This window comes from Gallus gallus, chromosome Z (assembly GCF_016699485.2).
Source record: "Gallus gallus isolate bGalGal1 chromosome Z, bGalGal1.mat.broiler.GRCg7b, whole genome shotgun sequence".
Classification (NCBI taxonomy): domain Eukaryota; kingdom Metazoa; phylum Chordata; class Aves; order Galliformes; family Phasianidae; genus Gallus; species Gallus gallus.
The window spans coordinates 26,868,345-26,896,314 of NC_052572.1; the positions used below are offsets into that span (position 1 = coordinate 26,868,345).

At 37.2% G+C, this 27,970-nt stretch overlaps 1 protein-coding gene across 15 annotated transcripts in view; it reads left to right on the forward strand.

The window, feature by feature from the left end:
* Positions 1–27,970, forward strand: part of SMARCA2 (SWI/SNF related, matrix associated, actin dependent regulator of chromatin, subfamily a, member 2) — a 110,659-nt gene that overhangs the window by 40,459 nt on the left and 42,230 nt on the right. For all 15 annotated transcript variants that reach the window (XM_046905259.1, XM_046905256.1, XM_046905253.1 and 12 more), the window contains 14 exons: positions 1,405–1,458; positions 3,280–3,410; positions 3,601–3,661; positions 6,426–6,526; positions 8,706–8,853; positions 12,129–12,292; positions 14,944–15,010; positions 15,564–15,674; positions 16,516–16,758; positions 17,058–17,171; positions 19,336–19,443; positions 21,500–21,586; positions 22,453–22,499; positions 25,339–25,505. In XM_046905259.1, coding sequence (XP_046761215.1) covers positions 1,405–1,458; positions 3,280–3,410; positions 3,601–3,661; positions 6,426–6,526; positions 8,706–8,853; positions 12,129–12,292; positions 14,944–15,010; positions 15,564–15,674; positions 16,516–16,758; positions 17,058–17,171; positions 19,336–19,443; positions 21,500–21,586; positions 22,453–22,499; positions 25,339–25,505 — 1,603 coding nt within the window. The remainder of the gene's footprint in view (positions 1–1,404; positions 1,459–3,279; positions 3,411–3,600; positions 3,662–6,425; positions 6,527–8,705; positions 8,854–12,128; positions 12,293–14,943; positions 15,011–15,563; positions 15,675–16,515; positions 16,759–17,057; positions 17,172–19,335; positions 19,444–21,499; positions 21,587–22,452; positions 22,500–25,338; positions 25,506–27,970) is intronic.

The window sequence follows — 27,970 nt, forward strand, 5'->3', positions numbered from 1 at the left end:
GAAATGCTAAAGGAAACAGTCTTTGAGCTCATAATGATGTTGATCTCACTGAGCAACTGCTACTGTTGTATTGAGCAGGACCAGTGATATTTGTTTGTCCAGGGAAATGTATATAAGCCTCTCCTTTTGGTTATTTTTTTTTTGTCTGTTAAAAAACATTATACTTAAGAAATATTTTAAAGGCTTTAGCCAAGAAGTAGGCTTAGCTTGAATTTACCTTTTTTCTGTAATACAAATGAGAGAGTAGTTAACAAAATTAAGTAGGTATGTGTGTTGAGGTACGAAGGTTACATAAAATGAGAATCAACTTTTTCAAAATGTAAAATTGGCCCATTTCTACTACTGCACGTTCACCTGAAGTTCATGCCTTGGAGATGGATTCTAAGGGCAAAGAGTTCAGTTTTGATTTGAAGCAGATATTGAGGATCATCTCCATATTCAGAAGTGCAGCTTGAGTATGCTTCTTTAAGAAAAACAAAGCAAAGCAAAAAAAACCCAACCAGAATTGTGTAAATTTATAGCACGTGTTAACAATACTTGAAAGTTGTTTAAAATACAATTTGAAAGATCTGTTCCTGTTTTCAGTCTGATTTATTTGCACTGGTAACCCAAGTAAAACTGTGCTGTAATATATCAAAGCCTGCACTGTTATGAGACAGAAGCTGCATCTGTCCTCTCTTAGCTGTTTTCAAAATTATTTAGGGAAGTGCCACTTCAGAAGCCGTCTGTCTTCCATTTTTCTCATGCCATCTCCTCATTTTTAAATAGGTTAAATGAGGACAGACTTTGGTGAAGAAACACCTTATCTCTCAGCGTAGTGTCTTGAAAGAAAAACATCCAACTTACTCCAGCTATTACCCTCAAACTTCTTTTTATTTGTGAATTGAGCAACTGTGATCTGGACTTAAGATACAGGGCAAAGAATTCCCAAAGGGCTCTGGTAGTTAGTTGTCAGACCAAAAATTAATTATATACATACCCAAAATAGAAGTACATCCACAAATACATTATCTGTGATGCTTGATGACACATCTGAAACCAAGTTTAAATGAGTTTAGAAGAAACCAACAGTAAATCACATGAAAACTGTTTGCTATTGTATAGCAAATGTGTATATTGGCACCCTCTATAAGCACTGAGCTCTGATCATGATGAGAAATTCAGTAGGCTAGCCATTTTTCAGATTCATTGCAATGTGCAGAGGTGTTATATGTACCATGTGGTAAGTGGGTTGTGTGTCTGTGCAAATCTGTCTGTATCCATCTTCTCTAAACTATTTGCATTCCAGACTATGCAGACATGGATTGAGACCTATTTATGGTGCAGAATGTTTACATAATATCAAGTATTCACTACGTTCTTGTGATCTGACCACGATGCTCTTTACTTCTTCATTTTTTGTAGAAGGCTGAAGAGAATGCAGAAGGCATGGCATCTGGTCTTGGTCCTGATGGAGAGGTATTGTTTTACAGTCTTACAACTTTTCCAGTGATTGTTTTCTGATATGTACCATTGAGATAGCTTTACCAAAAATCTTGCCCTCAAGTGCTCTAAGACCTGTTGCTTCTGAGCAGGAAAAAATGCTATCCAGATTAACATTTATGCTGAAGTTCTCTCTAATAAAAAAATCAAAGATTGGAACAAAAATGTGTTGAATGCATCACTGAGTATATTGACTAATCCTCTCAGGTTTTTTTGTGCTTAAAAGTAAACAATTTTCTTGCAACCCATGGGTAGACATGATTTACTTTTTAAAATGTGGTTGTAACCACCCTACATTCTGGCTTCTCAGTAAATTAAAAATTATATTATTGCCACTGTCAATTGCCTTTGCTAGAATCATAGCATGGCTTGGGATGGAGGAGATCTTAAAAGTCATCTAGCTGCACCTCCTCCCCGTCATGGGGAGGCTTCCAGACATAGGTTGGATTACAGTAGAATGATGACTTAATGTATCGAAATGTTCTTGCTTTCTCAAGCAGATAAAAATGATTAATTTTTTCTGAGTCTTTCCTTGATTAATATTTTTTGATAATAACAACATAACAAGGCAGAACATATTCTGTTTCCTTAACAGCTATCTTGTTAACACTGTTTTTCTATTCTATTTTCACATAAATACTTCATAATTCTATGTATTATTTTAGTTGTCATCTTCTTTATACTTTAAATAGACCTTTTCTGATACAGTTAAAGATTTATCATAAAGTCCATTAATGTAGTTTCACACTGTTCTAAAAAAATAGACATGACAGCACTTTAACTTCGGAATCTGGGAAAAGAGCGTAAGTTTTAAACTCAGTGAATTTGTTTATAACTCTTTTATTTTTTCCTACTTACGCATATTAGGAAATGATTCTTGAGTGTAGGCAGTAGTAGAAGGTGAAAGGCTTCTGAAGTAGAAATCCTGTGATTAAGTGGGGGGAAGTAACAGAAAAATATAATTTTGCTCTTCTAGTTTTGTTACAGCACTGGAATTAGTAAGAGGACTTCTTATTGCAGGTGCTTTGTGGACATAATTGAAGTAGTCAGGACAGTGAATCTTTAGAATAGGTCTGTATGGGAAAAGAAGGTGATGACGGTGCGTTCTAATAGGATGCAGACATTATGGAGCAATAGCAGGTAGCAGAGACAGAAAACAGGATAATCCCTTCCAGTGAACAGTGGTGGCTCAAGAGGAGTGCAATCTATGTCCAGAGAGAGATGCTGCTACCCCTTAGAACAGCCATGAGGAGGGGTGATCCAGACTCCATTCCTTCTGGTCTCTGAGGTGCTTTGCTTGCACCTGAGCTCCTGGGGTTAGCCATGTTTGGTGGCTCAACCATTGGATCAGGCTGTAAACTGACAATTCTGCTGCAGGTTTTCTTTACTTAAAAAGTTTGTGAAATTATGTCCTTATCTCTCTGTGTGAAAGGCCATGAAGTTGATGTATATATCTTGTTGTAGATGTCCATTGGCATAAAAAACTGGAATTAAATGACCACAAGCATACATACCTTATATCTTCTTTCATAAAAGTCAACAGTTTCTTCTGCTCACTGTTGCTCTTTTAAATCCATTTGAAATCCTGTGATATATTTGTGTATGTCACATAAAGATGTGTTACACACGAAAATACTGTGATTCAGAGTTGGCATGGTAGCCACGTGGGAAGCTCTATCTACTCGTAAAACTTTGCTCCTTGTTCAGATCTGTAATTCTGAAGTTGTTGTTTTTTATTGTGCATGCAAGGATGAAGTTCAGTTGCCTTACGGTGTGAAATTTTGTTTGAATTTTTAGCCCATAGATGAGAGCAGCCAGATGAGTGACCTTCCTGTCAAAGTGACTCACACTGAAACAGGCAAAGTTCTTCTTGGTCCAGAGGCACCAAAAGCAAGTCAGCTAGATGCTTGGCTGGAAATGAACCCTGGGTAAGTACTTAGCATAAATGTAGGCTTTTCTTTTGATTTGTTTTTAATTGATTTATCTTAAAGTATTCTTTTTTCTTTTTCACTTATTCCTTCTTTCAATTTACTATGTGTAAGCTCAGTATGACATTTGTTGAATCTAATCCCTCCTCCTTTTGTTATCTGTAATTCATATGCTGTCTTCTCTGTGTAGCTATGAAGTTGCTCCCAGGTCAGACAGTGAAGATGAAAGTGGTTCTGAATATGAGGAGGAGGTATGTGTCTTTAAAACAATAATAATAACAGTAATAATGTGACAAGTGTTGAAGTAAAAAACAAAGTCTTAGCCCATATGATATTCTCATTTTTGTAGTAAGGACAGAAAGAAAACCAATACCAGATGTCCAGATGTTTTAAGAGTGAAAACATTGGGAATTTTGTTGGAGATTTAGATTCAGGCTGTTGAAACCGAGTTTATTTGATCCAGTATTTCAGTGGTGACTTAAATACAGCTGTTCCAAAGGTTCAAGAAGGGAAGAATCTTAAGATTAATGCACGTGAATGTCCTGACGCTGAAGCGCATGTCACGGTCCAAAAGGTGTCGGGAATTGTGCTATCTGATCTGCAGGTGTATAGTGATCAAAATAGTGACCTCATGGGATTCCATACTGCAGGAACACAGAGCCTTTTTTTATTAAACATTTTTGTTTTTTAAAGATTTCCTGCCAATACTTATCTGTACTAGCAAGAATACTGTGATTAATAAGGTTAATAACTGTGTGTGTTTGGATAAAAAGCTGCTATATGTATCAGATAGAAAGGATATAGTAATAATTAATAATTGCAGTAATTAGAGTTAGTAACTAAGATGCAATTTGAGGTAGGAAGATCACTAATATAGTAGCAGATATGGTTTGAAAATAACTACAGATTCAGTAAAGTGTTTGGCAGTACTATGACAGTAAAAATATTTGTGGATTCCAAATTTACCAATGCAGCAAATAGACTTGTTGGTTATACTTACCAGTCAATACTTGAGAGCTTATGTACATGCATACATATTTGTTAAATTACTGGTATCAAATGCATCAAACAGATTAAAAAAATGGAGGTGGAGGGGAATCTAAAACTGATCTCAGGAGAGAGGTCACCCCCAGAAGCGGGCCCAGAAAGGGACAGAGTCTTGATTCAGAGTTGATGTGTGTCATGCCATGTAGGGTGTCACAGAGTTTAGTTGTGAGTGTCAGTGAGTCACAGAGTTCTTTCTGTGTACCAATGAAGCTTCAGTCTGTTTGTGAAGAGAAATTAAAAAACAATTGAAAGGTATATATGCAACACGGTAAGCTTCTCAGATAGAGAAGCTCTGCCTTGGATGGAAGTTATGCCATTTTTATATTGAGACATAAGAGGGCGTAGGACTCCACTACTTAGGTGCTGTTAATTTCTGTCTTCTTCCTGAGAAAGACAAGGATAATGTTTCTTGTTTTCCTTTATTTTCTTTAAACAAAAATTTATTTCTAGTGTTGATCCTCGTTTTCTCAGGCGATAAGTTGTTCTGTTTCTAGTTTCTTTTCTGTCAATGATATTTTCAGGATGCCTCTGGTATTTGGCATTCAGCCACACTTAAAGAATGTCCTTAGTTCCCAGGCTGAGTTCCTATGTTTGAAGGCCAAGTTCTCAGGCTTGGTGTCTTCAGGTTGCTGACAGCTGTGTCACTGGTGCCTATGGGCAACAGCAGCAGGGGGCAGTAGTTTATGAGATTTACAAGGTCTGGCAGCCTCTCTCTCACATCTTTGTCGCAGGCCCCTGGTAAGCAGCAGACCTCTCTAGATAGCAAGTCAGGGTGACAAATGGGTGCCTCTCTACCCCTCAGAAGAGAATCACACATCGCTATCACCCGTAGCTTTTTCTTAGCTGCAGTAGTTGTTATTCAGTGGGAAGCATGTCTGGCTGCCTACCTCATTTTAGACTACTTAGGTCAGTCAGTTGTCACAGGAGGTCATCCACCTGGGCACATCTCACACAGTCAAGTTTGCCACTCACCTCTGCTTCAGGAGAAAGGTCCAGACACTTCCCACAGACCACAGTCTGCACAGATGCATCTTCCTGTATAAACTCCGGCTGAGTGGAAGTTTCCAGACTGAGTTTTCAGGCTGGCAAACGTTTTTGCTCCTGTTTGTGTTGAGCAGTCATTTTATGTCAGAATTTTTCTCATTACAGTCAGGTTACCTCCCTAACTGCTCTCTCAGGATCGTAGTATTATATACTGTAAATGATCAATGTCAGTGGTTCCATAGCATTTTTCAGGCAAGTGTTTTCTAAAGGAGAGAAAAGCTTAGGAGTGAAGAATTACTAATGTTACTTTAGAAGAATGCAAGTATTAAAATGGGAAGTCAGGGACCAGTATCTGTCAGATTTGGGCCACAAATGAGCTGTGCCTGTGTTTCTAGTACAGGCTCTTTAGCAGCTGTTGTTCTGAGTTGGGGAAATAACTCACAAAAGTCAGGGTACTCTTTTCTCATTTCTGAGAATTCAAGTTGCTGTTGATCCATTGCCACTGTAGGCAGAGGGAAATCAAATGATTTTTAAAAGAAAAAAATGTGATTTTTTAAAAATAAGAAATGAAAATCCTTAAAAGACAGTACTTGCCAATTTTTTAAACTTCATTAAATTGTCACAAATCTGGAATAGAATACAAAAGCATTCATGATTGTGGAATCTTCTCCCTTTACTGAGTGTGTAAACTGAGTATGTCTACTGAGTAGACATAGTAAGGCTTCTTAAAATTAGATGGTTAGGGGGGAAAATACTTCTTATTTCAGAGATTTGTGACCTCATGTTGAAGAACGTATGTCAAATATTATATTTCTGTTTTGCTGCAGTGCAGTTCTGTAGGAACATAAGTGTAGGCTGGACTTCTGGATTCAAGTTCCTGTCATAAAACATTAACCAGTGAAAACTACCAGTTTGTGAATGCCCACTGAAAGTATGAAAGTAGTTGCACTTTCTAACAGCTGTTTCTTCTTCTGTCTTATGTAGGATGATGAAGAAGAATCAAGCAGATTAGAAGCAGATGAGAAGATACTCCTGGATCCTAACAGTGAAGAAGTTTCTGAGAAAGATGCTAAGCAAATAATTGAGTGAGTGTTCTGCACGTGCTACTTTTCTTAGGTGCCACTCTTTGTTAGGAATTGTGATTTCTTATAGTGGTGTTCCCCAAGAATGGCTTGCTGTAGTATACAGTGAGTGCATAGAATCATAGAATCATAGAATCATAGAATCGCTAAGGTTGGAAAAGACCCACAGGATCATCCAGTCCAACCATCCACACAACACCAATAGTTCTTGCTAAACCATGTCCCTCAACACAACGTCTAAATGTTCCTTGAACACCACCAGGCTCGGTGACTCCCCCACCTCTCTGGGCAGCCCATTCCAGTGCCTGACCACCCTTTCAGAGAAGTAGTATTTCCTAACGTCCAGCCTGAACCTCCCCTGGTGCAGTTTGAAGCCATTCCCTCTAGTCCTATCACTAGTTACACAAGAGAAGACGCTGACCCCCAGCTCAATACAACCTCCCTTCAGGTAGTTATAGAGTGCAATAAGGTCTCCCCTGAGCCTCCTCTTCTCTAGACTGAACAATCCCAGCTCCTTCAGCCACTCTCCATAAGGCCTGTGCTCCAGACCCCTCACCAGCTTTGTTGCCCTCCTCTGGACACGCTCCAGGGCCTCGATGTCTTTCTTACAGTGAGAGGCCCAAAACTGGACACAGTACTCGAGGTGCAGCCTCAGCAGTGATGAGTACAGGGGGACTGTTACTTTCCTGTTCCCGCTGGCCACACTGTTTCTGATGCAAGCCAGGATGCCATTGACCTTCTTGGCCACCTGGGCACCCTGCTGTCTCATGTTCAGTCGAGCATCAATCAATATCCCCAGGTCCATTTCCTCTACACAGTCTTCCAGCCACTCTGCCCCAAGCCTGTAGCATTGCCTGGGGTTATTGTGGCCAAAGTGCAGGACCTGGCATCTGGTCTTGTTGAATCCCATCCCATTGGCTTCAGCCCAGCTATCCACCCTGTCCAGATCCCTCTGTAGGGCCTCGCTACCCTCATGCAGATTGACACTTCCAGCCGACTTGGTGTCATCTGCAAACTTACTGAGGGTGCTCAATGCCCTCATCCAGGTCATCAATAAAGATATTAAAGAGGACAGGCCCCAGCACCAACCCCTGGGGAACACCACTCATGACTGGTCGCCAGCTGGATTTAACTCCATTCACCACCACTCTCTGGGCCCGGCCCTCCAGTTCCTTACCCAGCCAAGAGTGTATCTGTCCAAGCCACGGACTGCCAGCTTCTGCAGGAGAATACTGTGGGAGACAGTGTCAAAGGCTTTGCTGAAGTCTAGGTAGACTACATCAACAGTCTTTCCCTCATCCACCAGATGGGTCACTAGATCATAGAAGGAGATCAGGTTGGTCAAGCAGGACCTGCCCTTCATGAACCCATGCTGGCTAGGCCTGATCCCCCGGTTGTCCTGCACGTGCCGTGTGATCTCCCTCAAGACAATCTGCTCCATAATCTTCCTTGGCACCAAGGTCAGGCTAACAGGCCTGTAGTTCCCTGGATCCTCCCTGTAGCCCTTCTTGTAGATGGGAGTCATGTTGGCCAGCCTCCAGTCATCTGGGACCTCACCCGTCAACAAGGAGCGCTGATAGATGATGGAAAGCGGCTCAGCTATCACCTGTGCCAGTTCCCTCAGCACTCTCAGGTGAATCTCATCCAGTCCCATGGACTTGTGGCAGTCCAGTTGGAGTAGCAGGTCTCTGACTGTTTCCTCCTGAATTGTGGGGGGTTTAGTCTGCTCCCCAGCCAAGGCTGCCAGGTCAGAGAGTGGAGAAACCTGAGGATAAGTGGCCTGACTTTTAAAGACAGATATAAAGAAGGCATTCAGAACGTCTGCCTTTTCCTTATCCTCAGTGGTCACATTCCCAGCCTCATCCAGTAAAGAATGGAGATTCTCCCTGGTCCTCCTCTTACTGTTGATATACTTGTAAAAGAGTTTCTTGTTCCTAGTTCCCAACAGCAGTTACAGCTGCTTCTTTGACAAGAAAATCTGCAGAAGGCGGCATGTAATAATTCGGTATTTATTATGTACTGCTAGAAGACTAGCTCCATGCAGAGTACTTGCCAGAGTTTGTGATTAGCACTATTTCTTTACAAATAAAAGTGAGCTATGGTTAAAACATACTGTTTACTTTTTTCATTGTTGATTTTTTTGTTCCTGGAAATTTACTTTAATTATTTCTCTGCTTTGCAGGACAGCCAAACAAGATGTGGATGATGAATACAGTATGCAATATAGTGCTAGAGGGTCTCAGTCCTACTACACAGTTGCACATGCAATCACAGAAAGGGTGGAAAAGCAGTCTTCTCTTCTAATTAATGGCACACTAAAACATTATCAGGTGAGAAATAATTGAAACATTGTAATATTTAAAACTTATATGATGTTAGACATTTCAGGGTGGTATTTCAAGTTACAAACCCAAAGTTTTTTTTAAGTAGTACAAGAATTCAATTAGGTTGGAAATAAGGCATCATATGAACAAAGAAAGAACAGTTATCTATCACAGATAATGATTAATGCTTAGTGCTTGAATAATAATACAACTTTATACATGTACTTGTAACATTTTTTTTCATTACAGTCCAATATTGTTTGGTTTTACTATCCTTCTTACTGCCCTATGGTTTCAGTTTTGCTTAAAAAATTTGTGGTGTTTAATAAAAATATTTTCTTCCAGTATTTCAAAGTTGAGAATTTAATATTTTAATTAAAATCCTGACATTTCAGTGTACTGATGCATTACAGTTTGTAGAGAATGGAAACATTTACTATGGAGAATAACATATGATATTCTTTACAGACATTCAATGGGCTTAGTAACTTAAGAATTTCTGTGTTCTGACCTAAGAAGACTACACTGAAAATGTCATTAACAGGTGTTTTTGGCATTTTGGACATTGTATTGTTTTCCAGGGAGCTCTGTGAACCTGCATCCTTTATGTAGTCTGACCACTACATTATCTGCATATCCACATTAAAAAAAAGAATAATAGCTATTCACTGAGTTACCATAAAGATGTATGTCTGTGTACTTGCAGAGGACTGGGAGGAAGACTATTTCCTAAGTGTTCAGTGTGTCAGAATTACAGTCCCTGCTTTGTGTGGTTCTCAGCACTATCTATTACAGTAGCTTGTTTAAGTTACTTAAAATTCAAGTGTTAAGCTAATTTTGTCTTTCCAAAGCATTTCATTGTTCTTTTTTATTGGACACCTCTGCATGGTGGGAGAACAAGAGAATGAACAAAAGGTGAAACAAGAGGGTTCAGACTGGTTATACAGTCAAGCTTTTTCCCTGCAAGTACAATGGAGCAAGGCCTCAGAGCAGTTTTACTATCTCCTTCCTAGGAGGTTTTCAGTCCCTGAGCAGATCAAGCCCTGAGCAACATGGCTTGACCTGTTACGATCATGGATTTGGGCTAGAGATTTCCTGAAACCTATTCCAAAATGAATTATTGCATGATCTTCTCTTTGTCTATAGCAAAACTCCATCTGAATTTGAATTATTTTGTCAATGTTTTGCAAAAGTGTTTCACATTGAGTCCTCAACAAAAAGAGAAGATTGTTATTTACTAACTGATTTTTGAAAGTGCTAAGTTAACATTTCTAGCACCATCGAGGAACTATTACTAAGACAAGATAGAATCTAACTCACTCTTCAGAGAAAAAAGTGACTTTCTTGACTCTTTATCTTTGCAGCCTCATTGTCAATATGTTGTCCAGGCTGTACACCAAATGAAACAGGGATTCATCAGCAGACTTATTTACTGTGTAATTCTTATTCATTTTCTGAGAAGCTTAATTTGATGCAATAAAGTCAGTATATAACAGTATAAATTCAATGGCTGTATAGGCTTAACATGCTCATGGACAGGAGTGTGACAGTTCTTCTACTTCCTGTATTTTAATCATTTTTGAAGCATAGACATACTGTTGAAGCATAGAGATACTGTTGACTCAAGCCAATCTGTGTTTTGCAGTGCAATTTCCCTGTGTACCACAGAGTAAAATAATTCAATCTGTGGAGTTAGACAGATACTGGCAGAAATTACCAATTAGAGCAGATCCTTCAGCTATTTAATGTGATACCTAGCAATTGAACTGGGAATTTGTTCTTCATTATGTCTTTTCTATGCAATGATGAGTATTACAAGAAATAAGAGAGACATTCAGCGAAGGAGGTTATGGCAAGAGCGTTACTGCTTGTCTTTGGTTCTAGCAGAAATGTTTTGAAGGAGACTTCAGTGTTTTGCAGCTGTCCCCTTGGACTTCTGTATTTTCCTGTCCTCTGTATTTTATGTCCTTTTTCCTTCTTAACTTTTTTTCTGCTTTTCCATATTTCCTACTGTCAAGTTTGGTTAGATTGTCTTTTCTTGACGTAGCAGTACTCGTTATATGCCAGGGGAGAAAGTTGAATGATACAGAAGGGACTGCATCCCTGTTCTCAATTCTAAAGCTACTTGTAAGTGAAACATACAGTTGCAGAATAAGTTCTGATCTGCTCTTGATGTCTTGAGTTCAATAAAATTAGTTTCCAGAGAACTTGGTACCCAGATGTAAATCAATCAGCACATACATAAAGCTAGAAAATCAACAACGTTATTTTTAATATTTTCTTGCAGAGTCAGTGGAAGGTTACTTCAAACATGTATTGTTTTCTCCCTTGACTTTCTTGGACTTCATAATTTAGTTTTCTCTCCATGCATGAGACCCACTGAAAGTCTGGATCTCAGAAACAGAAACTTAGATTTCAGTTGTATAAGTAAAGGGATACATACACACATGGAAGACCATGTGACAAGTCAATAATCTGAATCCTAAAATATAATTGTTCTTATGGCTTTCTAGCAATACTCTCTGAAATGTGAAGGTCTCCCTTTACATAGATATTTCTCAGCTGCAGTACTCTGGATTCTTTCCAGCACTGGGATGTTTATATACAAGGCATAATTATAGAAAGGGGGTGTTCTCTGATATGGAAATACCAACAGCCAGGTACTGATGTGTGCTATGAGATACTCAGAACATCAGTGATGCAACTGGGAAGTGTGAGGGCTTACCAAACACAAGAGACTTACAAGTGTTGCACGGAATCAACAGGTTCGGTTTTGGAAGATTTTGACGAGGCACACACACTGTATTAAAAATGTGCAAAAAACTAATTTCATCAGTGCTAAAACTGAAGGAGAAAGTCATGTAATGTCAGGTGTTCATCAGCATTATAAAAGAGTGCCTGTGTTGCTCTCTGCAAAAAAAAAAAAAAAAAAAAAAATCTCAGTGTATAAAATTTGACTACATTTTGGGCTCTTCTGGTCAACAGGAGTCAAGATTTTGATATACTTATTACCAGGAATAATCCTGAAGGGTTCTTTTGTTTTGTTTTGTTTGTGTCTGCTTATTTTTGTTTAGGTAGGGTGGGGAGCAAGTAGTGGGTGATTAGGGTTAGAGGAGAAAGAGAAAAGGAGTTAAGATAGGCAGAGATTCTCATGCTCACAGTGTTATTGAAGGAATTTATGCATTTGTATAGGCAGGTCATGAGAACCTTCAGATTTTTATTGTTGATGTTAATTACTCGTGCATGTTCTAAATAACAGAAAATATTATTCTTCATTTCAGCTTCAGGGACTGGAATGGATGGTTTCACTCTATAATAACAATCTGAATGGGATTTTAGCTGATGAAATGGGTCTGGGAAAGACAATTCAGACTATCGCACTTATCACTTACTTGATGGAGCACAAAAGGCTCAATGGCCCCTATCTCATCATTGTTCCCCTTTCGTAAGTAGAGAACCTCATTCTTGTATTATAATTCGAAGCATTACAAGTTGATTTATTAGGAATACATGCTTGTTTTTCATGTTGTACCAAGATGAGGGGGCACACTGAGATACACTGAACGTCTATTCTGTACTTCATGATTTCTTCCCAAGTAATTGTCTGGAATTTGGAGGTTAACCACATGGTTCATCAAAGAACTTGCTTCCGCTGGTTTCATATCTTATTCATTTGACAAAATGTGTAGTGAATTTACCATTATTTACTCCTAAGCCACAAGAGGAGAATGGTTTTTTCTTTCATATTACATGCCTGCAGATCCCCCTTCTGCTTTAACTGTGATACTCAAAATCTGTTTTTTAGTTCTTTAAACAACTTCTGCCCCATCAAATACTAAGAAATGATACTTTATTGAGATAGGAGAGTCTTTTTATTACTGTATAGCTAGCCCTTGCTGTAGTTTTGATGTGTGAATTCACAACTTGGTCAGTTGTGCAGTATTATGACTGTCATAATTTGTCTTATTGCCTCCTATTTCTTTTCCAAGATTCTACTTTTTAAATTTTTTTTTTTTTTTTTTGCAATGAATTTTGCTTTCACCAAAGGCAAGGTGTGAGTTCCAGGGATTTGAAATGCTGTATTTTAAAGAAAAGCCGTTAGGTGACGTAAAACTAATGTATCTTGAGGATTTGTTTTCTTATCTTCATGTGTACATGATAAATGTCTTGATTTATATACGGAAGTTCATTGTCCTTACTGTTAGATAATTCATCCACTGATTGTGTACAGCATGCAAGTGCTGTAGGATTGGGATATATTTTATTCATGGCCATCTTTTATGATTTCTTTTGAAGTATCTTGCCTTCTCACTGTGCAGCATTAGTAGTTAAGTAGCATCAATACCACAGCTACACCTTATTCTATGAGTATGTATGACATGCTGTAGTGTGAGCAGAAATGACAAGGAGAAACCATATAAAGTAAAACGAAGTAAAAAATAAAGGAAGAATGTTATTAGTATGTATTTTCTACAGGCACAGTAAAATTGTCAAATTTCTTTTGAGTACACACTAACGCTTCTTTCCTATTTTCTTGTTTCTGAAAAATAAGAGTTGAAATTTATTCCTATAGGTGTTACAAAAGGCTTATTTCTCTAACTTTTTCCATACTCCAACATTAATAGCCATTGCTTCTGCCATTGCAGGTCTAGTTACTGAAAGAAAAAAAAAATCTATTTTTGCTGCACTTAAATAGCTGTTTGTTGTGACCTTGTTGTAGAAATAAAGTGCAGACATGGATCTGCATAGTTGCACTCAATGGAATTAACATCCTTAGCATGGAAAATACCTAAATTCTACTGCCAACATCATAAGGCTACATTTTACAAATTACAAACTCAGTTTGTGGATCCTAAGTAGTGTAAAATAATTCAAAATATATTTTCTATTCCAGTCTATCTTTCCTGTCCATAATATGCTCCAGAATATCAATATTACTATAAAATACATTCTGAATTAGAATCATAGAATCACCAAGGTTGGAAAAGACCCACAGGATCACTCAGTCCAACCATCCACACAACACCAATAGTTCTCATTAAACCATGTCCCTCAACACAACGTCTAAATGTTCCTTGAACACCTCCAGGGTCGGTGACTCCACCACCTCCCTGGGCAGCCCATTCCAGTGCCTGACCACCCTTTCAGAGAAGTAGTATTTCCTAACGTCCAGCCTGAACCTCCCCTGGTGCAGTTTGAAGCCATTCCCTCTAGTCCTATCACTAGTTACACAAGAGAAGATGCTGACCCCCAGCTCAATACAACCTCCCTTCAGGTAGTTATAGAGTGCAATAAGGTCTCCCCTGAGCTTCCTCTTCTCTAGACTGAACAATCCCAGCTCCTTCAGCCACTCTCCATAAGGCCTGTGCTCCAGACCCCTCACCAGCTTTGTTGCCCTCCTCTGGACACGCTCCAGGGCCTCGATGTCTTTCTTACAGTGAGAGGCCCAGAACTGGACACAGTACTCGAGGTGCGGCCTCAGCAGTGATGAGTACAGGGGGACTGTTACTTTCCTGTTCCCGCTGGCCACACTGTTTCTGATGCAAGCCAGGATGCCATTGACCTTCTTGGCCACCTGGGCACCCTGCTGTCTCATGTTCAGTCGAGCATCAATCAATATCCCCAGGTCCATTTCCTCTACACAGTCTTCCAGCCACTCTGCCCCAAGCCTGTAGCATTGCCTGGGGTTATTGTGGCCAAAGTGCAGGACCTGGCATCTGGTCTTGTTGAATCCCATCCCATTGGCTTCAGCCCAGCTATCCACCCTGTCCAGATCCCTCTGTAGGGCCTCGCTACTCTCATGCAGATTGACACTTCCAGCCAACTTGGTGTCATCTGCAAACTTACTGAGGGTGCTCAATGCCCTTGATTGATTTTGAAGAGGTTTCTGGTTGTGAGCTGAAAGATATTTTTCCCATTTTTTCCCGTTTCCATTTCTCTGAAATGCATGCATTTTATTACAGTATATGATTTTCATTTTATTTAATTTACTTTTAATTATGGGGGTTGATTATATGGAATATGTTGAAAATTAAGCATCCATTGGGAGTTACAATTTGAAATACAAATAGTGAAGTATTTCTTCTTCTATGGTAGGACATTATCCAACTGGACATACGAATTTGACAAATGGGCTCCTTCTGTGGTGAAGATATCTTACAAGGTTTGATTCCCTTTTATATGGTTATAAATGTGAAGTTTTGAGAATAGAGACTGTTTTTCCCTTGCTTCTGCATGCATTTCTAAATTTGTCACATATATATCATGTACTAAGCAATGAGAGTTAATCACCCTAAGAAGGTGACTGTAATGAACTATAATTGCTTTCAGATAGTGAAATGCAGAAGAAAATTGTTAATTAGCACATTGCAAAGCTTCTAATGAGAGCAATACAAATGAGCAATACTTCACATTTTATACATAGCTGACTGCTTTGCTTTTTGACTACTGTAGTAGTGATGAGGACAGGCAATTAGTAATAAGACTAGCATGTTCTGACTCCTTGGTATTTAAAAAGAAAAGAAGATTGTATGTTCTAGCAACAAGTTAGGGGAAGAACTCTGAGTAAGTCTGGAATATATAAACAGATTCTTTGCAATACTATAGGATTATTAGTTCATGTGCTTGCTCTGTGTCTACTTATTCTTAAAAAGATGGACCCAATTACTTCCTCAGAAGAATGAATAACAAAATACTCATTTCCCTCTCTCTTTTAGGGTACACCTGCAATGCGCCGCTCACTTGTTCCTCAGCTTCGAAGTGGAAAATTTAATGTTCTTTTGACTACTTATGAGTACATAATAAAGGACAAACATATCCTTGCTAAGGTAATAATGATTGTTGTCTCTTAACGGCAAGATGTACAAGATATTTTCATGTGGTATGCAGCACAGAAACAGAATCATAGAATGGCTTGGGTTGGAAGGGACGTTAAAGGTCACCTAGTCCCAACCCCCTACTGTGGGCAGACTTGCCACCACTAGATCAAGCTGCCCGAGATCCAGCCTGTTTTTTGGACACCTTCAGGGATGGGGCATTCACAGCTTCTCTAGACAACCTGTTCCAATGTCTCACCACCCTGTGAGAAAAAAACTTCCCCCTAGCATCTAATCTAAATCTCTGCTTTTTCTAGTTTAAAACCACTCCCTTTGGCCCTATCACTATCAGATCATGTAAAAATTTGATCCCTTTCTTGCCTATAAGCTCCCTTCATGTACTGGAAGGCTGCAATGTGGTCTCCTCAGAGTCTTTTCTTCAGGATGAACAACCCCAGCTCTCTCAGTATTTCTTCATAGGAGAGGTGCTCCAGCCTTCTGAAGGTCTTTTATGTCCCTCCTCTGGACCCTCACTAACAGCTCCACAACCTTCTTGTGCTGGAGACCCCAGGAACCAGACATCCCAAATTATTTCCTAGAAATATGAGGAATTAGCAGTTTTCTTTGCAATTCAAGTGAAAATTCAGAATCATGATTGAGTTCAGCATAGCTAGTGTTTGTTTACGTTTTTTCTGTTTGTATGGCCACTGGTGCTTCAATAATGCTTGATATTTTTTTATTCCCTTGATTTGTGTTTCACATTTGAAATATTTTTGATCTACACCTATTGGGAATAATTTCTCTCTGGCTTAGCTTTACCAACTTTTCTTTTTTTTTTTTTTTCTTTTTTCAGATTCGATGGAAATACATGATAGTAGATGAAGGTCATCGAATGAAGAATCATCACTGCAAACTGACTCAGGTCTTGAACACTCACTATGTGGCCCCTAGGCGAATTCTACTGACTGGGACACCATTGCAGAATAAATTGCCTGAACTGTGGGCTCTTCTCAATTTCCTTCTCCCAACCATCTTCAAGAGCTGTAGCACCTTTGAACAGTGGTTCAATGCTCCATTTGCCATGACAGGAGAAAGGGTACTGTAGCAGGATTTTTTTTTGTTTATTTCTTAAAGCATCAGAAACAAAATACTTTGTATGAGCTCCATTTTGTTTTCAGAAGGACAGTAGCACTTGAACTCTCTCTGGTACTTAAGGATTTAATGTAATTAAACGCCACCTTTTGTAATGCCAGAAAATTTCAAGGTGTCTTTTTTTTAATTCTGTTTCAGTTTGATTGTAACATACAGTTAATGCACATAATTAGCTTTCATGTGAGGAAAGACATGACCTAATATACTAAGTAGTGTTGTAATGACTTCTGTAAACTTCTGTAGGTGGACTTAAATGAAGAAGAAACTATTCTGATCATCCGTCGTCTCCATAAAGTACTCCGACCCTTCTTGCTGAGAAGACTGAAGAAGGAAGTAGAGTCTCAACTGCCAGAAAAGGTTTGCAGTGAAAGGATTTGTGGAATGGGTCTAATACATTTTTTGAAGTATTATGTGATAAGGTTTTTTTTCAAATTTATTTTACAGACAAGTACTTCTCTAACAACTGTGGGTTGCTTTTTCATAACTCCTTGCAAAGAAAGCTGTCAGCTGAGGAATCCTGAAGACCTGAAGTTTCTGTATTCTCAGGCTTCACCCTTAGTCTTGCAGCTTTACTTCTTTTTGTAGTCATCCATGAAATGTATAAGGCCTTCAGCTTAGTTCTCTTGGAATTGATTTCAAGTGGTAAATGAGTTGCCCATGCATTGGGCATTAGATTCTGTCCTCTCCCATCTTCCCCACACTAAGTAGTATCTTTCAACTATTGTACAGAAAATCATAATTATTATTACTGACATTATAAAGTGGACAGAATTTTATTCTAAATTAATATTCCAGGAGTTTTGAGTTACATGAAGCATCAAAAGTTTGTTTTGTTTTGTTTGTTTAAATTTAGAATGTAGATTTGTAATCAGAATGTAAAATTATGTTCTGATTTGAAACATCACTGTGTTTATGCATCTCATTTGGCCCCATATTGTCTTCTTCTGCAGTCCTCTATCACCTTTCACTTTTATTCTTCTCAAAATAACAACAGCTGTGGTTCTGTGGGTTTTTTCTGTTCTTCTTCTTCTTTTTTTTTTTAAAGTTAATTTGAAGGCACAATAAGGAAAAAATTGCTTCTAAGGTCTTCTGGGTTGAAGCAGTACCAAAAATGATTTTTTGGTGTGTGTGGCATTTCATGAGTTAAGTAACAGTGGCTGAATGAACAAATAGCTCTATACATACATACTTAAATGGAAGGCTTGTTTTAAGTCTTTCTCATCATTATAGTTCCTGAATGCTGTTACTGCTGTGACTTTCTGTTCCTTCAACAGTCAGATTATCAGTACCCTCCTATGCAACATCTTTTTGAAAATGAAACATACTTAAATTTAAAAATATTATTATTTTTTTAAATTCTAATTTAGAATTCTAATTTAATTGTAATTCAGTGGCCAGTTAGAGTCAGTGTCTTTGATAAATCTGTTAACAGGCACTGTAGAAACTTTTTGTTTCCAACTTTTTGTAGAAAGTTTTTGTTTCCATACCATGTTGAGATAAGAAAGCAGTTACTTCAGCTAAGAGCACTGAACTTGTTGACCCAATTGGTTCTGTTTGATCTTATTCAATCTTGATAAAGAAGACGTTAAAGACATAGTTACTTCTCTTTCTTTTATTTCATCCTCCAGTCCTCCTTACATGAAAATAACTTTATAATTTTTATTGTTTATTTATTACTTAGTAGACAGCTTACTCTTTCTCTTCTAGTCCTTTTGTAAGACTTCTGGTCGTTAATCTGGCTTTATTATGGGACTGTTATTTATTTGTTTATTTATTTTTACATATTAAAACATAATAGCTGTAATATGGAAGTTGAATGATAGAAAAAAATATGTTAGAATGGAATATGAATAGATTTAAAGGCAAGGAACTGGCAAAACTTGCTTTCATAAATGCAGTTGTACAAAGGAGAATAAGAACTTAAACTGATTGCAGGTTCATATGTTGCTTTATAATTTCCCTGTATTTTTAGTACATAACTAAGAAAATGCTTGCATTCTAGTTTAGGTATGCATAATGCTTGATAGGCAGTGTAAGGGATACTTATGCTTACTCCCTAGATGTACAACAATTATTTTTATTATGCTTGGGAGATATCATAATGTCCACAGGCTATCAAATGTACAAGCTTGGTTGTTGGTTTTTTTGTTTGATTGTTTGGTTGTTTTTTTTGTTTTTACTTTATTTTATTTAAACTGCATGTTAAACATTAAGTTAAACGTTACTTAAACATATTTTTTAATTGTTAAAAGTTGAGAAAAAAGTGTTCAGAAGTTTTGCAGTTACATTCTTAGAATCCAGCTGTTTAATGGTAATTCTGACTCACAGATAATGCTTTGAAGTACCTATTGCTATGCTTGCATTTGGATTGCTGCTCGCTGAAATCAAAGGTGCTGTTAGGTTATGGATAAAAGAGTAAGTTCTTTGGTTAGTGTTTTAGGTTGACAAGAGCCTGCAGTTAGATTCTGATAAAATTATTATATCAATGTGTTTATTTGTTTTTTTTTCTTTTAAACTCTAGGTAGAATATGTGATCAAATGTGATATGTCTGCTCTCCAGAAGATCCTATACCGACACATGCAAGCCAAGGGAATCCTTCTTACAGATGGTTCTGAGAAAGACAAGAAGGTACAAGACAAGGATTAGAACACAGAGGAAACAGTGCATTAAAATTACTTCTTGAACATATGATTTCTGTTTCATAAAGTTAGTATGTAGACTGTTCCTGCAGGTATCTTTCATGGGAAATGAAATCTCTATCAGAGATTGTTTTAAATGACTACAGCTTTTCTTCACTATTCACAAGGAAAAAAAAAAAAAAAACCAGTAAGTGTACATACATTTCTCAAATGGACAATATTTAGAAAAAAAAAAAAAAAAAAGAACAGTATTTCTCTTGGCTGAGTTTAAGAAGTTATCTGAGTAACTGTGCTCACAGCAGCCCTGGCTGTGAGAGTCTATTCCTGTCATCTTCCAGAGCTCTTAGCATGAATCTGGTTTTGGCCTGCTAGAGTTGTAGACCTGCATTCATACTTAATTCATGTTTTAATGAAAAGGTTCTTAAGAGAACAGTAGGATTCAGATTCATTGAATTGGATGTTAGACTGCATATTAATAAATGTTGATTATGGCACTGTGGGACTTGATTCAGCTAATATAGAGAAAAGAGATTTCCATTCATCAGCTTAATTGTGTGTATAGTATACATTATGATAAATGTGAAACACATTGAATGCACCATGAGAGTTCTTGTCTCAAGTGCTCTTGCTATAGAGTGCTCAAACACTGCAGAACAGCTTGCACACAAATTTTGTTTGTGCCAGGCCCCTAACTGGACCTATTCTGTGCATTTTACTCATATAATGCAAACGCATACTGTCTTTCCACCATCCTTGTGCAAGTACACTAGCTCAGAATATTTTGTTGATTCTCCCATAGTTGCTTCTCCATTGAGCTTTTTCTTTAATTACTTCAGACTGCCTCTGTTGTCTTAACACCTTCCTCTACTTCCAGTCTTCAAGGGTCTCATTTTTCACTGTATTCCAACCCTCTCTTCATTCACTTTCTTTTGTATGACTGCTTCACTCTTTTATCCAATGCTACTCATTGCCAGCAGAGGGAGGTGATGATTGTTGAGTACTTTTAGGTTCATTCAGCAAAAAACTTCTGTTAGGAAAAAAATCATGTCTTTCTGCCAAGTCCAGCCAGTGACCAGCTCACACTAGAGTGAATTCATTAAGCAACCAAGTTTCAGGAAATAGTGTGAATATGAATACCTTTTTGAGAAAATTTGAGCTGATTTTGAGAAGAACAAAAACAAGTTTTAGGTGTATGGAATACCCACTCCAGATCTAAAATCCCTATTCTTTTGTTTTGATTTTAGTTTTAGATGTTATGAAGTTATGTTGTTAGTACACTTTCCAGTAAAGATTAAAATATTACAAGTATATAATATGACTGAATAGCATAGTATTTGCAGTATTACCTGGTTTTATTTTACCTTTATTAGTCCACTAGGTGCAGTTGTGTTGTAAATGTACAGCTTAGTCTAGTTTAGTCACTAATCACCTAGTGATTCTTCAGTGTTTTGCCGTATCTCAGCTGAACTGAACATTGCCTGAATTCAGTCCTGCTTCTAAGATGGGTTCACTACAGAGTAGGTTTTGAAAATACAGCTTGTTAAATATTAGAATGTCTCATACATTGTGCTTACCTAGTCTTTTTGCTGTCTATTGCCTTGTGTTTTGCTTGGCCTGGAGAGGTAGAGCAGATACTGTAGAATTGAAAAGCGTCGAGCTAGTACTGTTTCCTGCCAGGAGGGCTCATATCCAAAGTAGTTGATATTGCAGATAAATGGTAAGCAGGACAAAAATTGTACTGCTTCCGACTGCAAAGACAGAATACCTTTTGCAGATTATGTTCACGTCTTTGTTTTACATTATGGAGCTTCTTTATGATCGATGAATTTATGCGGCAAGATGACTGCATTACAGCTTATGATCTTCATTTTCTGTGTTTTTTTTCCTTCTATTTTTGTTTGTTTCTGTTGTTTGTTTGTTTATTTATTTATTTAATAATGATTTGGTGTTTGGATTACCTGCACTTAAAAAATTTCTTTCAGAAGCTTCTTTAATTACCTAGGAAATGAAATTCAGCATTTGATTTGCATTGTTTATTCCCATAGGGAAAAGGTGGCGCAAAGACTCTTATGAACACCATCATGCAACTGAGAAAGATTTGCAATCATCCATATATGTTTCAGCACATTGAGGTAAGGTTGCTAGGTTTGATTTTGAGTTGTTTTTATTCAGCCTGGATAACATAGTAGAAAACTGCTGTAGAAGTTTGTATGTGTGATAGGGGACAACTGTACATGTAATTTGTGTTGGAAAAGAAACATTTGGAAAGCACAGTAATTCCAGTCTTTTGTATTTAGAACGAAATGGAGCAGCTTCCAGCTTTTTATTGGTGATCTGAAGTTTAGTTTTAAAGCATTTAGTTTTGTTGAGATACTATGTCTAAGAAATGAATGTTGCTTTTTTTTTTTTTTTTTTTAATTCAAGACATTCCACAGTAATTTAACCCCTACCTAGAACTAATTTATGACGTAGGGGTATTAGTCTAGAGTGTCAAGTGATAGAATCTTTATAACTAGCAGACTGCTGATCTTTTACTATATCCAAAATTGTCTTATTCTCCACTTTGTTTGTCAGCAAAAATATGCAATTGATCTATCAGAAGGACACAAAGTACGTAAATAAGCTAGTACATAGAGGAAGTATCATAAATATCTGAAATGGAACTACATTTGTGAATAAACAAATACCTACTGTGATGCACTACTGTAGTTTTGCTGTTCATGCTTTTGAATATTAATTAATTGAGTAATTTTCATGTGGTTCTTCTGGTAGTTAGTGTAATTTAATTAGGCTCTACTGTATTTGTAATCTGAGTTTCAAATAATAGCATTGCGGAAAAATATTAAGCAGAGCACTAGTGCGACAAGGTGAATGCCAACAGTATCAGCGTAATAGAATTCAAACTCTAAACATTCATATATTTAATGTAGTTGAAAGAAAGGTACGTAATTTTGGTTTCCTATTTGTAATAATCTCTTCATTGCTTGCAACTCTGCAGGAATCCTTTGCTGAACATTTAGGCTACTCAAATGGTGTCATCAATGGGTAACTCATTTTTTTCTTCCTTTTTGTATAAGCTGTGTTAGAACTGCATCATATCCATTTTCTAGAAGATAAAAGCTAACAAACATAAGCAGTTTCTAAATTAAATCAGGGTAATATTATTAAAAAGACTCCTAATAACCATAAGGCAAGGCTATCTTCATAGTCACCCTCACATCCAAGACACTACTCTTACTTGAAGTATTATTTCATCTCTGAATTAGCAGTTGACTTTAATGTTCTTTATTGGTAATGAGAATTCTCCCTCTCGCTAATGCTCCATCTGTGCTCCATCACTAATTCCTGAATGAGAAAGTTGTTTCTCTGACTAATATCTAGCAGTTTTGTGTCATAAAGAGAAACACTCACCTTAAACGGATAATGGTTATCGGAGTCTGAAGATGGATTCCGAGACTTTCCTTAACGTGAGACCAGAGATTTGTTTGCAGGATCCTTCTGTTCGCTGAAATTTCAGTTCTCAAAGTTGGAATACATGTGATAGAAGTATTTCTCTTTCTATAGAAAGTATATTTCCTGTTGTTTCAAGGGCTTTTGATTTTTTTTTTTTTTTTTGTAAAGCTAAGTTGTAATGGTAATATGCAGGATTCTTTTTTTTTTTTTTTTTTTTTTTTTTAATATTACCATATATATCATAGGTAATTCATCTAAAAGTTCTTACATGCTTGATTGGATATCTCAATAGCTGACTCTGTACAGCTATGTGTGCCTTTTCTCCTCTCCCCTTCAAGGCTAGGGATAACTCTCCCATTATTATACTAATCCAAGCCAACAAAATAGAACATGAAAGATGAATGTCCAGTTGTTTACTTCATGCCACACAGTAAAACTGAAACCCTTCCAAATTCTTCTTGCCACTTCTGAACTACTGTGTTTCATATATGTCAACTGATTACAGCATGACTGAGACCTCACTTGTGCAACATTCTCATGATGCATTTCATACAGGCCAACTTTTATCTTTTGCACATTCTGAAACAAGACAAAGTTTAGTCATCAGATAACATTAATTCATACAATTCCCATTTATTGTACTAGACAGAAAATTTGAAATCCGGAGTTTCAGTCTTTGAGAGATGGATGGATGGAACAGATGTTTCTTTTCCTTTTTACTGGAGGACATACTCACTATGCTAGTCTTTTCCAGAATACACTCTGCCTGACACATGTAAAAATTCTAGCTCAGAAGCAGTTCTGCAAAGAAAAAAGGAAAGAATACTATGACTACTGGGAACCATGTGTCAATCAGTGTCCTTCTCACACAGGCTGAAGATTGCTGTGTTAAGATAGCATTGGCTAAGCAGAGGACAGTTTTAGAAGATTGTTTCCTTCATTATTTTATACATATCCACAGTGTTCTATATCTACCTTGCACATTTTGGTCCTGAATATCACTTGTCCCTGCACATGAAAATGCAGTGCATTTGAAATTTCAGAAAATATTTCACAGTATTTCAGATGAGCAGAATGATGTGCCATTTTCTCATTCTGAAGAAAAGTGCAGACTTCCCAAACTGAATCCTTAGTTTATGCATCAATTCGCATTCATTACTTTTGCCTCCAGCATTCCATCTCTCTAAGCTCAAGTGTTCTTAGCTCTTGACCTGCACAAAAATAGGAAATTTTCCTTTTCTTAATTAGATACCCAGTAGAAGTTATTTGATATCAGGATGCCTTATATATAAGAGAATTCTATATTACTAGTTCTATATATATAAGAGAATCTATATATATAACAGAATTCTATATCACTATTACTAGTTCTCAGTGTGATATGAGGTAATGGTCAAGCATTTATTATATGAAGAGTGCCTATAGCTAGGTGACTTACTGATCAGAGGCAAATGGTAGCCCTGTGATGTATGCATATAGCCTAGTATTTTCTTAGCTTGTGAAGAAACTTTGGGAGAATTCCAGTCATGCTGTATTTTATGTCCACTTTATAGGAAGGCAGAGGAGATGCAGGACACATATATTTAAAGCAAAATAACCAGTACTAGACCTCTTATGTGAGGCTTTTATGACTCTCCATTCATTTCAGGGAGAACAGGCAAAGAAGGTTGTAAAATGATGTCTTTCCTTCCCTTTTCTACGAAACAACATAGAAACCAGACATCTGAAATGTATTGCAATGACTCTTCAGAGATATCATGAGGAATTTTCTTTCCTGTTGCTTTTGAGTTCATCTTTAGCTTCTCTACCATCTTTATTCCAAATTAAAGTAGCACTTCTTACACTAGTTATTTGAAATGAAATAGACTTTTTTTTTCTTGTTACTACTTCATCCAACTGTCTATAAATGGATGCTTTTAAGGGAAAGGTTTGTATCTTGCACCTGACTCTTGTTGCTTTTTTTAAAAAAACTTGTCTTTTTGGTAAGACCACTTGGCTCCTAAACAGTTTAGTCTTTTGCTAAGTGTTTATGTATGTATGCACATTGGAAGATTATGTACCCTTTTATTTAATTACATAGTTGATAAATTGTATTTGAAGGTATAGTCAAGGTTAGAAAAAAGTGAAATGTATTTCTGTGATGCACATCTTTGTTGTGCTGATTCAGCCATCCTTTTTGCTTTTATTCATTTTCTTAGTTATGGCCTGAATCTCAGCACTAGCAGTCCACACTGAAGAAAAATCTGTTCCAAGCAAGAATTCACATGGGTGTTTATTTTTTATTTTAATCAACATAAAGCAATTCAAAAAGTTGTATTAGCCTTGCTTATCTTAAATGAATCTTTCTGTTATACTGTGACATGACAATGACTAAAAACTTTTCTATTTGTAGGCTTATTCTAGAATTTACTGTGCTTCTTCTCTTAAACAGAGCTGAACTTTATCGGGCCTCCGGAAAGTTTGAGCTACTTGATCGTATTCTACCAAAGTTACGAGCTACAAACCATCGTGTGCTTCTTTTCTGTCAAATGACATCACTCATGACCATTATGGAAGACTACTTTGCCTTTCGAAATTTCCTGTACTTGCGTCTTGATGGTAAGCTGAGTGAAAACAGATTAAATAAGTTAGGGACTGAAATCCTTTGTTAATTTGGATCATGGGACACCAAAGTTCTCTTCATAGTATGCCAGTGTTGTGATTTGACTCTACGAAAGTGTGAACAGGTTCAACCGTTCCATGAAGGAAAAGCCTGCGAGGATATTTGTCATGGAAGTATAGCTACAGACCCATAAACTGCGCTACACTGAAATTTTTCCTGTCCTTACATATGAGGCCCTGAGCAGGGTGTACTTCTGCTTTTTTTTAGTAGAGTCGATCTGAGATATATCTATCTCCCTGTCTCTTTGACTTTTTCTTTCATTGGTTAAACTTGTAAACCGTTTGGCTGAGGGATTGTTTTGATGAACACTAGTGTTCCTGAAATGCAGAGGATGTAGAGATCTACAATCCAGTTGTCAGTACCTAAGTTGTCTGGAAATACTCTTTTGATGATACATGTGAATGACAATGTTTTGACTAGATTCCAGTGGAATTAATTGATTGGTGACTAAAGATTTATCACCAGTCTCCACAGGATAGATGAATTTCAGTGACAGATGAAATGGTACCTATGGATTTCTTCTGATTTTTACAGGAGGGTCACTAGCCTCAATTATTTAGCATGTAAATAGTTGTGGGTTTTTTTAACATTTAAATGAAAAAAAATTAGAAACATAATTGAGAAGTATTGAAAGAAAATAACTAAAAATTCAAAATTCTGTGTGGAAATCCTATGTTTCCATTTCTGTATTTCTTCTGTGATGAGTTTCTCTATCTCCTACTGAGCTTCTTAAATACTAATTATTTCTTTTTAATCAATTTATCTCACACATAATGCTATTGTACAGGACCGGCAGCACTTAGCAAAATGCCTTTTTATAGAAAAGCAATGGTATAAGAAAAATATGAAGAGCAGCATGAATAAATGAGCATTTAAGGTCTTTTGACTATTCTTGGGTACTGCATTTTAAGTTGGTTGTTTGCTTCATACTTTATTTGGAAGAAAAATTAACATTGAGAAGTATACTAGTCTTTTTCAGTGTTAATGAATATAAAAACTTCCAACACTGTCCTTCTCAAATATAAATCAAGGTAATGAAACTGGGGCACAAGTGTACTATCTTGTTGTGTCACAGGATGTCTTTGTCAAAACTGAGCAAAGCATACAGTAGCATGCTGTAGTGCTAGTGCTCTGGCGTGCTAGTGGTCTAATGCTCCCATTTAAGAAACCTGAATTATATTACATTTTAAATATTATATATTACCATACTTTATATATTTTGAAATGAATTCTTTTCATGCTAGAATGTCAGTGGCAATATGTAGTATGATAGATACAACTTTTTGTTAAGGTTTTGCAGGTAATTCATAAACCAGTAAGATGAACTCTTCTTTCAGCTTTTCCTATTCTCTCATTACCTCCCATGATGGAATGTAATATATGCATATAAATTTTATCTACTATGGGTCTTCGCACATAATGTATTTCCTACCCAAGTCATGTACTGGCAATATTTTGACTGTGTGACTGTAGTGGATCTGTCTGGGATGGATTTAACTTTCCTCATAGCAGCCCATATAGTGCTGTGTTTTGCATTTGTAGCTAGACAGTGTTGATAGCACACCAGTGCTTTGGCTGTGCTTCGCAGTGTCGTGGCTTTCTCTCCAAGCTCCACCTCCCCTCCCATTCCCAAGGCCAGTAGGTTGAGGGTGAGTGGTGAGCAAGAGCTGGGAGCAGACACAGCCAAGATCCAAAATGTACATAGGGATATTGCATGCCATTGTGCTCAGTTATAAAAACTGAAGGAAAGGAGGAGGATGCAGGAGCATTTGTGGTTAGGATGTTTGTCTTTCCAAGCAACTGCTATGCTAGTGAATTCTACTTTTCAGGAGGTGACTGGACATCTGCCTGCTGATGGGAAGTAGTGAATAAATTCTTTTTGCTTTGCTTCTGTGCATAGCTTTTGCTTTTAGGAAACTGCCTTCATTTCAGTGCAGAACCTTTTCCATCTTATTTTCTGCTTGTCATGTTGAGGAAAAGGAATTAAGAGAGCATCTAGGTGGAGTTTTGAAAGCCAGCCAACATCACCCACCTCAGCAATAGTGGGTTATCTTTTGTGTTATATAAATACATCAATATGTATAAAAATAGATTTTCTTTGGCTTTCAACAACAGACAGAAGTATAAAAAGTATCAGGATATCAGTGAACCATGCTGAGATTATCCATGAAGAGTTTCGATGAAGTGCGTAATAGTTAATGTGATTGCCAGGTTGTGCAATACTTGTTTTTTGTTTAGAAATTTATTTCTTTTTTTTTAACCACGATTGAATTCTTTGCCTTCTCTCCTTCTCTTGCACATACACAGCTACACTTAAGATATGACATATTAAGAATTGTCAGTCTTCCACATTATTGTGACTCCTAAGATAAATTCTGACGTTTTGATAAATCGATTTACG